The sequence below is a fragment of the Neoarius graeffei genome, chromosome 18 (assembly GCF_027579695.1).
Source record: "Neoarius graeffei isolate fNeoGra1 chromosome 18, fNeoGra1.pri, whole genome shotgun sequence".
Classification (NCBI taxonomy): Eukaryota; Metazoa; Chordata; class Actinopteri; order Siluriformes; family Ariidae; genus Neoarius; species Neoarius graeffei.
The window spans coordinates 35,268,351-35,280,973 of NC_083586.1; the positions used below are offsets into that span (position 1 = coordinate 35,268,351).

General features: G+C 49.4%; 1 protein-coding gene across 3 annotated transcripts in view; it reads left to right on the forward strand.

The window, feature by feature from the left end:
• Positions 1-9,743: 9,743 nt before the first annotated feature.
• The window catches only part of LOC132866146 (mitogen-activated protein kinase kinase kinase kinase 4-like), a 139,484-nt gene continuing 136,604 nt past the window's right edge, over positions 9,744-12,623 (forward strand). For 2 of the 3 annotated variants that reach the window (XM_060898744.1, XM_060898745.1), the window contains exons 1-2: positions 9,746-10,281; positions 10,612-10,677. In XM_060898744.1, coding sequence (XP_060754727.1) covers positions 10,225-10,281; positions 10,612-10,677 — 123 coding nt within the window. In that variant the 5' untranslated portion in view covers positions 9,746-10,224. Of the gene's footprint in view, positions 10,282-10,611; positions 10,678-12,623 lie in introns of all 3 variants that reach the window. The other variant, XM_060898742.1, reaches the window with a different exon arrangement.

Genomic DNA, 12,623 nt, shown 5'->3' on the forward strand with positions numbered 1-12,623 from the left:
TGGAGTATCCCCCATGTCCAGGCCAATCTTTTTAGTCTTCCTTTAGGAACTGTTAAGACAATTATAGTTTATATCATCAATTATTATACATACAGGACACTATTTCAAAGGAATAGAAACATGTATTCTATTCCCTTCTTGTGGGTTTCATTAATTGGGTTTGATAGCATGCAATATTGTTAGCATATCGCTTATCCTATGTGTATTATGTCACTCTACCTAATGGAGAATGAGCGTACAATATTGTTTATGATATTGCATGGTTGTCAAGACAACATGATGTCACACGTCGGAACTAATACGAATATTCAATGAGAAAGTTTTCTGCTGCTCATGCATAGAAGCATTTCTGTGTTCATCGGGAAAGAGAAAGACGTGTTGAACACCCAAAAGGTTACCAAAACTTCATTAGATATTCTTCACGCATATTTACAAGAGTAAAACATACCGATGGACATCAAAAAAATGGAAAAGACAGTGTGTGTGTGTGTGTGTGTGTGTGTGTGTGTCCATCCATCCATCTTCTACCACTTATCCAGATCTGGGTCGTGGGGGTAGCAGACTAAGCAGAGCAGCCCAGACTTCCCTCTCCCCGGCCACCTCCACCAGCTCTTCCGGGGGAATACCAAGGTGTTCCCAGGCCAGCCGAGAGATGTAATTTCTCCAGTGTGTCCTGGGTCTGTCCCGGGGTCTCCTCCCGGTGGGGCATGCCCAGAAACCCTCCCTTGGGAGGTGTCCAGGGGGCATCCTAACAAGGTGCTCAAACCACCTCAACTGACTCCTTTCGATGTGGAGGAGCAGCGGTTCTACTCTGTCTCTCCAAAATGACCAAGCTTCTCACCGTGTCTCTAAGGGAGAGCCCAGCCACCCTGTGGAGAAAACTCATTTCTACTGCTTGTATCCGCGATCTCATTCTTTCGGTCACTACCCATAGCTTGTGACCAGAGGTGAGAGTGGGAACGTAGATGGACCAGCAAATTGAGAGCTTTGCCTTTTGGCTCAGCTCTCGCTTTACCACAACAGACCGGTTTAACGTCCGCATCACCGCTGACACTGCCCTGATCCTTCTGTCCAACTCCCGCTCCCCCTTACCCTCACTCGTGAACAAAACCCTGAGATACTTAAACTCCTCCACTTTAGGTAGCAACTCCCCCCTGACCTGGAGTAAGCACTCCACCTGTTTCTGGCTGAGCACCATGGCCACGGACTTGGAGGTGCTGATCCTCATCCCAGCCGCTTCGCACTCTGCTGCAAACTGTCCCAGTGCATGCTGTAAGTCACAGATTGATGAAGCCAACAGGGCCACATCATCCGCAAAAAGCAGAGATGTGCCACCAAACCAGACACCTTCCGCCCCTTGGCTGCACCTAGAAATTCTGCCATAAAAGTTACGAACAGAACCGGTGACAAAGGAGAGCCCTGGTGGAGTCCAACATGCACCGGGAATGAGTCCGACTTACTGCCGGCAATGCGAACCAAACTCCTGCTCCGGTCATACAGGGACTGAATGGCCTGCAGTAGTGGGCCCTGAACCCCATACTCCCGAAACACCCCCCACAGGGCACCACGAGGGACACGGTCATAAGCCTTCTCCAGGTCCACAAAACACATGTAGACCGATTGGGCAAACTCTCATGCACCCTCCAGTACCCTTGCAAGGGTAAAGAGCTGGTCCAGTGTTTCACGACCAGGATGAAAACCACATTGTTCCTCCTGAATCTGAGGTTCAACTATCGACCGGACTCTCCTCTCCAGCACCCCAGCATAGGCTTTCCCAGAGAGGCTGAGAAGTTGGAACACACTCTCTGGTCCCCCTTTTTAAAAAGGGGGACCACCACCCCAGTCTGCCAATCCAGAGGCACTGTCCACGACCTCCACGCAATGTTGAAGAGGCGTGTCAGCCAAGACAGCCCAACAACATCCAGTGCCTTCAGGAACTTAGGATGAATCTCATCCACCCCCGGAGCCCGGCCCCCGAGAAGCTTTTTAACCACCTCGGCAACCTCAGCCCCTGTGATAGGTGAGTCCTCCCAAGCACCCTCAGACTCTGCATCCTCCTCAGACAACATGAAAGTGGGATTCAGGAAATCCTCAAAGTATTCCTTCCACCATTGGATGATGTCCCCAGTTGATGTCAACAGCACTCCATCCTCGCTGTAAACAGTAGGGACAGAGCACTGTTTTCCCTTCCTGAGCCACCGGACGGTTTGCCAGAATCTCTTCGAGGCTGACCAAAAGTCACTTTGCATGGGCTCTCCAAAGTCCTCCCACACCCGAGTTTTTGCTTCAGTGACTGCCAGAGCCGCATTCTGCTTGGCCCGTCGGTATCTGTCAGCTGCCTCTGGAGACCCACAGGCTAACCAAGCCCGATAGGACTCCTTCTTCAGCTTGACAGCTCCCCTCACCACAGGTGTCCACCAGCGGGTTTGGGTATTACTTCCACGACAGGCACCAACATAAGCACATAAGCACAAATGATAGTCAGAGACCGTTCCCCGACCTAAAGGCGCAGGGAAATGACCCTCTCATTCACTGGGAAGAACTCTGATGTTTGCCTGCCAAACTGGGGGGCTACCAATAGCCCCACCTCTGCCCAGCGCCACTCACCCTTGGCAACTCCAGCATAGAAGAGAGTCCAACCCCTCTCCAGGAAATTGGTTCCAGAGCCCAAGCTATGCGTTGAGGTGAGCCCAACTATATCTAGTCGGTACCGCTCAACCTCACGCACGAGCTCAGGCTCCTTTCCCACCGGAGAGGTGACATTCCATGTCCCAAAAGCCAGTTTTGTCAGACGGGGATCAGTACGCCAGGGCCTCCGCCTTTGGCTGCCACCCAATCCACAGTGCACCGGACCCTTACGGCACCTCCTGTGGGTGGTGGGTCCACAGGAGAGTGGTTCCGTGTTGCTCATTCGGGCTGGGCCCCGCTGGGCCCCACGGATATACGCCCGACCACCAGGCGTTCACCGACGAGCCCCTCCCCCAGACCTGCCTCCAGGGTGGGGCCCCGGTATCCCTGGTCCGGGCGAGGGTACTCGGATACCTGTTCTTTCTTTCATACGGGTCCTTTTTGAACCGCTCTTCATCTGACCTCTCATCTAGGACCTGTTTGCCTTGGGAGACCCTACCAGGGGCAAGTGCCCCAACAACATAGCTCCTAGAATCCCTGAGGCACTCAAACCCCTCCACCATACTCGTCTTCAACTCATTCAATATCATGCTAGCTGAATGGAATATATCTGATATACCATGAAAAAAAGCCAGCTAATATTATTTAATTATTATACATATAGGACACAATTCTTCAATAGAATAAAAACATGTATTCTATTCCCTTTTAGCAGGCTTCATTCATTTGGTTTGATAGCATGCAATATTGTTAGCATATCACTTATCCTAAGTGTATTACATCACTCTACCCAATGGAGAATGAGCATTGAATATGGTTTATGATATTGCATGGTGGGGTGGCACAGTGGTGTAGTGGTTAACACTATTGCCTCACGGCAAGAAGGTTCTGTGTTTGAGCCCAGTGGCTGACAGGGCCTTTCTGTGTGGAGTTTGCATGTTCTCCCCGTGTCTGCGTGGGTTTCCTCCGGGTGCTCCGGTTTCCCTCGGAGTCCAAAGACATGCAGGTTAGGTTAATTGGTGGCTCTAAATTGACCGTAGGTGTGAATGTGAGTGTGAATGGTTGTTTGTCTCTATGTGTCAGCCCTGTGATGATCTGGCAACTTGTCCCGGGTGTACCCCGCCTCTCGCCCATAGTCAGCTGGGATAGGCTCCAGCTTGTCCGTGACCCTGCACAGGATAAGTGGTTACGGGTAATCTTATATAATAAGCGGCAAACTTTGTTTGTTTCTTTGTTTTTCTTGAGCTAACGTTGCCATATCTCGATGGATTTTCACCAAATTTAGCAAGTACTGTAGGTCCAGGGATGACCCAGAATTTTGCAAATATAAGCAAAGTTAATGTACGGGTCCTTACATTTATCAACAAAAACTCTCGACAGATCGTCATTAAACTTGGCACGGAGGTACAGGAGATAGCCACAATTTGGCAGAACTCAGAAATTCCATATTTGGGCCCCAGGAGGTCCTCGGTGGGTCCCTGGATGGTGGATGTTTGGAGTTTTGTTTATGTTGGGTTAACATCACCATTTTTCAACAGCTCTTCACCAAATTTGACATGGAAGGCTGGGGGCAACCCAGAATTTTGCAAAACCCAGGCAACACCAGGTAACCTGCTAGTGGATGGATATTGCATGGTCGTCAAGACAACATGATGTCACACGTTGGAGACATAAAACTTCCGCGCTAGTGAGCGACGAGCCCTGTGTCTGAAATCGCTCACTTGTTCACTACTCCCTATATAGGGAATTACTATATAGAGGACTATATGGTGAGCTCATTGGTAAAATAAAAACGTTTTCGGACACTACTCTGTTGCGCTGGTATTTACGTCATTACTGTTGCATAATTAAAATGTGCCAGATCAGTCGGCTGGTGGGTTTTCAAAATAATAAATACATGCATGTATTTTTGTGATAAGTACAAATTATACTGAGCGTATTTCCCACATTAATCAATACAAAGTACCTGCATCTTTCAGTTTTTTTAATCAAGGCTGAATACTTTCTTCTTTGCCTCTGCTTTTTATTAAATCAAATTCGAGACCATTAATTTGATTTCTTTCAGCACGACCGCAATGCATGATGGGATATATTTCTTTGGTTAGTGACCATCGTTGTACACGACTTTTCGTGATGCACTGTGGGATACTTTGAGTGCACTATATAGGGTGTAAATAATCCTCACTAAGGTTTCGGACAGCACTACAAAATGGTGTCCCTAATATATAGTGCCCTATATAGTGAATAGGGAGCGATTTCGGATACAGGGTGTGACAATTTGTAAACAAACATGGCCACCAGGTTTGCTTTGTTAAATATAGAAGATTTTGAAAGAGGGCGGCACGGTGTAGTAGTGGTGAGCACTGTCACCTCACAGCAAGAAGGTCCTGGGTTTGAGCCACTGGTGAGGGCCTTTCTGTGTGGAGTTTGCATGTTCTCCCCGTGTCTGCGTGGGTTTCCTCTGGGTGCTCCGGTTTCCCCCACAGTCCAAAAACATGCAGGTTAGGTTAATTGGTGGCTCTAAATTGACCGTGAGTGTGAATGGTTGTTTGTCTCTATGTGTTGGCCCTGCGATAACCTGGAGACTTGTCCAGGGTGTACCCCGCCTCTCGCCCATAGTCAGCTGGGATAGGCTCCAGCTTGCCCACGACCCTGCACAGGATAAGTGATTACGGATAATCTGCATGGTGGTGTAAGTGGTCAGCACTGTCGCCTCACAGCAAGAAGGTTCTGGGTTCGAGCCCAGTGGCTGGCAGGGGCCTTTCTGTGTGGAGTTTGCATGTTCTCCCTGTGTCTGCGTGGGTTTCCTCCGGGTACTCCTTTTTCCCCCACAGTCCAAAGACATGCGGTTAGGTTAATATAGTGCCCTTGAGCGAGGCACCTAACTCCCAACTGCTCCCCGGGCTCTGTTAGCATGGCTGCCCACTGCTCTGGGTATATGTGTGTGCTCATTGCTCACATGTGTGTTCACTGTTCAGATGGGTTAAATGCAGAGAGGAATTTCACAAGTGTGTGATGAATAAAGTTGTGCTTTCTTTCTTGTATCTATGTGCCAGCCCTGCGATAACCTGGCGACTTGGCCAGGGTGTACCCCTGGATAGGCTCTAGCTTGCCCACGACCCTGCACAGGATAAGTGGTTACGGATATTCTGCATGGTGGTGTCGTGGTTAGCTCTGTCGCCTCGCAGAAAGAAGGTTCTGGGCTCAAACCCAGTGGCCGACAAGGGCCTTTCTGTGTGGAGTTTGCATGCTCTCCCCGTGTCTGTGTGGGTTTCCTCCCACAGTCCATAGATATGCAGGTTAGGCTGCTTGGTGGCTCTAAATTGACCGTGAGGGTGAATGGTTGTTTGTGTCTGTATGTATGTGCCCTGTGATAAGCTGGCGACTTGTCCAGGGTGTAACCTGCCTCTCGCCCATGGTGGGCTGGGATAGGCTCCAGCTTGCCCCTTGCGACCCTGCATGTGATAAGCGGTTACAGACAAAACATCAACAATAACGTGTTGAACACCCAAAGGAATGTGTGTGTATTATTATAATAATAATAATAATGGATGGATGGGGGTGGCATGGTAGTGTAGTGGTTAGCACTGCCGCCTCACAGCAAGAAGGTCCTGGGTTCGAGCCCAGTGGCTGACAGGGGCCTTTCTGTGTGGAGTTTGCATGCTCTCCCCATGTCTGAGTGGGTTTCCTCCGGGTGCTCTGGTTTCCCCCACAGTCCAAAGACATGCAGGTTAGGCTAATTGGTGGCTCTAAATTGACCGTAGGTGTGAATGTGAGTGTGAATGTTTGTTTGTCTCTGTGTCAGCCCTGCGATAACCTGGCAACTTGTCCAGGGTGTACCCCGCCTCTCGCCCATAGTCAGCTGGGATAAGCCAGTGTCTCACTGGGCTGCTACAGCTTGCGACAAATTCCAAACGTCATTCATGACAGAGTTTCAAAAGTGCCTTGAAACATTCGTGAGGCTTCTCAATTTCCTCGCTCCTTCGTCGCTGAAATTTTGAACATGTTCAAAAAATTTGTGCGACAAAATTTGTCTCAAAATACCCATCGCTGGTGTTGCAAACCCTTCTCAAGTCTGTTTCCATGAGGCTTCCTCTACTTCCCTGCCTGCTGAGGGAAAGCCGGGCTGCGACAACCTGCGACTAGTTGGAGACACAACATTCTCATCTCATCTCATTATCTCTAGCTGCTTTATCCTGTTCTACTGGGTCGCAGGCAAGCTGGAGCCTATCCCAGCTGACTACGGGCAAAAGGCGGGGTACACCCTGGACAAGTCGCCAGGTCATCACAGGGCTGACACATAGACACAGACAACTATTCACACTCACATTCACACCTAGTCTGGCTAACGCGACTTCAAAGCTCTGCGAGCATTTGGTCTGGCAAAGATATTAAGCCCAAGCATTTCCCAAAGTGCATGGTTGACCCGCCTCCCTGAAATGCCTCAGTTTGCTACTGGTCAAAGCCAGAAAAGGCTGTGACGAAGCTTAAACCAATCACATCACTCTTTCCTCTGATGTATGTGACGCGACGGGACTAACTGGTAGATTAAACTCTTACCGAAGCCGGTCGGGAGCAAGGCGAAAACGTCCTTCCTTTCAATAAATACCTCCAGGGCTGCTCTTTGCTCTGTTTTCAATGAGAACTTGCTCCATGTTCGTAATGTTTCTAGTGAACGAAGCGCTTCCGGCATAGATTCTGTAAACAATCTATGGCTTCCGGTTGCAGTTCTACTACGTCACTGCCTTGAACATGCCTCTACCCAGGGCCGTTGGAGATGCTCAAAGTTGATTGGCTCCCGATTTTTCGGGAGCTTGGAAGAGCTGTAGATAGCTTGCCTGGCCAGACTAAAGGCCAATTTATGCTGACAACACAGTCCTCGCAGACGGTGTCGCAGATAGCGTCTGCGTAGCCCCCCCACCTTCGCAGATGCTCTGCGCGCACCTCCCAAAAATCGTGACCACCGCAGAAGCCTCGCAGACAGTGTCACAGACAAGAGGGCTCTGATTGGTCCACTCTACATCTGCTGTACACGCACTTCCGCTTCCCTACTTTCCCGGTTTGGTTTGTTTTCACGACCGCCATTTTTAAAAACACGAGCGAAGATGGAGCAGCACGAAGAGCGGTTGATCGAGGAAGTGAGAAAGTACGTACATCTATACGACTCCAGTTCTAGTCATTATAAGTAACCGGAGGATAAACACTCCACTAACCACACCCACCAACTACTCCTAGCGATTTCGCGACTTCGCGCCCCCTTGCGTTGTAGCGGTGAATAACATCGCGCACGCCTATTACTCCCCGCTCAACGATAAATTACAACTGTCTGCGAAAAGCTGTCTGCGAAAGCCTTGTCGCAAGAGCATGCAGAGGCCTTAAGCTCGCAACAGGCCCTCATGTTGCGTCATGCTTAGGATGGGCGGGCCCAGGCTAATTCACACCTAGGGTCAATTTAGAGTCACCAGTTAACCTAACACTGACTAGTGGCCTAGTGGTAGCGTGTCCGCCTCTCGATCGGGAGATCGTGAGTTCTATTCACGGTCGGGTCATACCAAAGACCATCATAAAAATGGTACCTACCGCCATCTGACAAGGCACGCTGCAATACAGATGTGCATGGGGAGTTAAACTCTCGTGGTTACCAGAGGACTAGCCGCCCACTGTAACCCTAGCTATGTAATAGGCGAGAGGCCGAGGGCTATGGAAACGGAGATCGGCGCCGCCCGATGCGCCACATACAGGTTGGGCCTGGTTAGTACTTGAGTGGGAGACTGCCTAGGAATACCAGGTACTGTAAAGGCCTCTGCATGCTCTTGCGACAAGGCTTTCGCAGATAGCTTTTCGCAGACAGTTGTAATTTATCATTGAGCGGGGAGTAATAGGCGTGCGCGATGTTATTCACCGGCACAACGCAAGGGGGCGCGAAGTCGCTAGGAGTAGTTGGTGGGTGTGGTTAGTGGAGTGTTTATCCTCCGGTTACTTATAATGACTAGAACTTTTTTTTTATTTTTTATAATGACTAGAACTGGAGTCGTATAGATGTACGTACTTCCTCAATCAACCGCTCTTCATGCTGCTCCATCTTTGCTCGTGTTTTTAAAAATGCCGGTCGTGAAAACAAACCAAACCGGGAAAGTAGGGAAGCGGAAGTGCGTGTACAGCGGATGTAGAGTGGACCAATCAGAGCCCTCTTGTCTGCGACACTGTCTGCGAGGCTTCTGCGGTGGTCACAATTTTTGGGAGGTGTGCGCAGAGCGTCTGCGAAGGTGGGGGGGCTACGCAGACACTGTCTGCGACGCTATCTGCGAGGACTGGGTTGTCAGCATAAATTGGCCTTAAGGCGTGGGAAGGACTTTGACTTTTTTGACTTTGAGTTAGGGCGGCACGATGGTGTAGTGGTTAGCGCTGTCGCCTCACAGCAAGAAGGTCCTGGGTTCGAGCCCCGGGGCCGGCGAGGGCCTTTCTGTGTGGAGTTTGCATGTTCTCCCCGTGTCCGCGTGGGTTTCCTCCGGGTGCTCCGGTTTCCCCCACAGTCCAAAGACATGCAGGTTAGGTTAACTGGTGACTCTAAATTGACCGTAGGTGTGAATGTGAGTGTGAATGGTTGTCTGTGTCTATGTGTCAGCCCTGTGATGACCTGGCGACTTGTCCAGGGTGTACCCCGCCTTTCGCCCGTAGTCAGCTGGGATAGGCTCCAGCTTGCCTGCGACCCTGTAGAAGGATCAAGCGGCTAGAGATAATGAGATGAGATGAGACTTTGAGTTAACCTAACCTGCATGTCTTTGGACTGTGGGGGAAACCGGAGCACCCGGAGGAAACCCACGGGGAGGACATGCAAACTCCACACAGAAAGGCCCTCGCCGGCCACGGGGCGACCCTGTAGGACAGGCTAAGCTGTTGCAGATGATGGATGGATGTCTTTTTCTCATGGTATATCAGATATATTCCATTCAGCTAGCATGATATCGAACTCATCTTGCATTCAAAGCCAGCCAATATTATTTAATTATACGTTTCTAACAAGGCAGTGTTAAAGTGTTCATAAATTAAACACACTGGAGCTAAACTGTAAATCCGATTGTTTCCTTTGGCCACGCCCTTTCATTCCGACCACCCATATTTAATTTCGATTAGCCAGGGCGCACGTGTGCGCGCGTGGCTCAGAGCGCGTATTTCGTTGTTATTGGCGTTAGGAGTGGAATGATTTTTGTTTTGCCGGTTCTGTGTTCTGGTCGGTCAGTCAGTCAAACCTGGGATTGTTTAGTGAGTGATTTCTTGTAGTTCCCGGTGGCGTTGTGTTGACTAAGCCCTGCCCTTCTCTTCTCTTCTCTCAGTGTGAATCAGCGGACCGGCTTCCTGTGTTTGTGTTTCATGCACAATCACTCTGCCACCTCAACATGGACTAACCCGTGTGTGTGTGTTTTAATCTCAGCGGCTGTGGAGTCAGCCGTTTGCTTTGTCGTGGCAGTATTATTATTATTATTATTATTATTATTATTTTAAATGAGAAAAGACTTCCTACTGATGTCCAAGTGCTGACTGATGTGCAGGGCTGCTTCAGAGTGAAGAAGATACATTGTATTTATTATTGAGAAGATGGCGAACGATTCTCCGGCTAAAAGTCTAGTCGATATAGACCTGTCTTCATTACGGGTGGGTAATGGAGTGAACCTACTGACACTTTCACTCCTGTAGGAATTATTTGAAACCCTGAACAATCTGGGTTTCTTTCTTCTCTTGTAGCTTTTCTGCATAACACGCACTGAGTCCTGGACTAACCAAACCTTTATTTTCAGTGTTCTGGGCTTGAGCTCATTTCGTTCCCCTTTGTTTGTTTGAAACCCCTTGTGTGTGTTTTTTTTTTTTTAAATGAAGCCCAGAGAGCAACAGCTGCTGCTTTTTTTTTTTTCTTCCTTCTTAAACTTGTGCTGTTTTTTCACTGTTAGACACAGACATGTATATTTTGTGATTTTTCTTCTTTAGGACCCTGCTGGGATCTTTGAATTAGTGGAAGTGGTCGGAAATGGCACATATGGACAAGTGTACAAGGTTAGGTTCTTTATTTACTCTTTACTGACGCTTGTTTGGTGACCTGGAGCTGTATCTGCCATGTAAAGCGGTTATTTTAGGGTGGAGTTGACTCTGCTGTAGACAAAAGGCGTGTTTGATCGGTGTGCTCAGGTCCCGTTGCGTTTTGCGATCCAGCTCAGCTCACTTTCAGTGCTGTTCGGGACTGGATCGCAATGTAACGCGCCGTCTGGCTTTTTGTCTTTGTCTCCAGATGGAGATTATTTCTTCCTCCTCCTCCTCTGGTCCTTACACAGACCTGGACGCAGCTTTGCTGTGTTACTCTGTTGCAAGCGAGCCTTTTATTCCTCACTTACTTTACCGCTAATAATAATAATGTAACTCTTTTTTTTCTTTTTTTTCTCCTTTCCCCCCTGTTGTGTGAAGGAGGGAAGTGATCAGCCTCTCAAACGCTCTCCATCTCTCTGTTCTGTTCTGTGCATGGCAGATGACGCCACTTCCGCTTTTGCAGGCGCAAGGAAAAAGGAAGTTTGTCCAGTCTGCCTTGGGTTGTGACCTTTATTGTGCCGTTAATTATAGAAAAATAAATATTTCAGGACTCTACTCTGTCGCGTGCTCGGGGAGTAAAATGCAGGAAGTGACGTCAGTTTTTAGTAGGCTAATTTGCATCCTATTTAATGAAGCAGGCTGTAGCTTTATACTCTAAAGGCCAATTTATGCTGACAACCCAGTCCTCGCAGATGGCGTCTGCGCAGCCCCCCCACCTTCGCAGACGCTCTGCGCGCACCTCCCAAAAATTGTGACCACCGCAGAAGCCTCGCAGACAAGAGGGCTCTGATTGGTCCACTCTACATCCGCTGTACACGCACTTCCGCTTCCCTACTTTCCCGGTTTGGTTTGTTTTCACGACCGCCATTTTTAAAAACACGAGCGAAGATGGAGCAGCACGAAGAGCGGTTGATCGAGGAAGTGAGGAAGTGACCACACCCACCAACTACTCCTAGCGACTTCGCGCCCCCTTGTGTTGTGGCGGTGAATAACATCGCGCACGCCTATTACTCCCCGCTCAACGATAAATTACAACTGTCTGCGAAAAGCTGTCTGCGAAAGCCTTGTCGCAAGAGCATGCAGAGGCCTTAAGGGTAGTATCTCATGCCCCTTTTCCACCAAAGCAGTTCCAGGGCGGCGGCACGGTGGTGTAGTGGTTAGCGCTGTCGCCTCACAAGAAGGCAAGAAGGTCCTGGGTTCGAGCCCCGGGGCCGGCGAGGGCCTTTCTGTGTGGAGTTTGCATGTTCTCCCCGTGTCCGCGTGGGTTTCCTCCGGGTGCTCCGGTTTCCCCCACAGTCCAAAGACATGCAGGTTAGGTTAACTGGTGACTCTAAATTGAGCGTAGGTGTGAATGTGAGTGTGAATGGTTGTCTGTGTCTATGTGTCAGCCCTGTGATGACCTGGCGACTTGTCCAGGGTGTACCCCGCCTCTCGCCCGTAGTCAGCTGGGATAGGCTCCAGCTTGCCTGCGACCCTGTAGAACAGGATAAAGTGACTACAGATAATGAGATGAGATGAGTTCCAGGGCTGGTTCGGGGCCAGTGCTTAGTTTGGAACCGGGTTTTCTGTTTCCACTGACAAAGAACTGGCTCTGGGGCCAGAAAAACCAGTTCCAGGCTAGCACCAACTCTCTGCTGGGCCAGAGGAAAGAACCGCTTACGTCAGCAGGGGGGCGGAGTTGTTAAGACCAACAACAATAAGACTGTGAAAGATCGCCATTTTTTAAGCGACGAGAAGCAGCAGCTGTACAAACGCGAAGTCATCCATTATTATTATTGTTGTTGCTGCTGCTTCTTCCGTGGTGTTTTTGCTTCGATGTTCGCGCCAAGGTTTATGCAAACGTAGCGACGTAACTGACGTATACAGTGACGTAATGACGTGGCTTCCCTTAGCACCGCGAGCTATGGAAAAGCAAACTG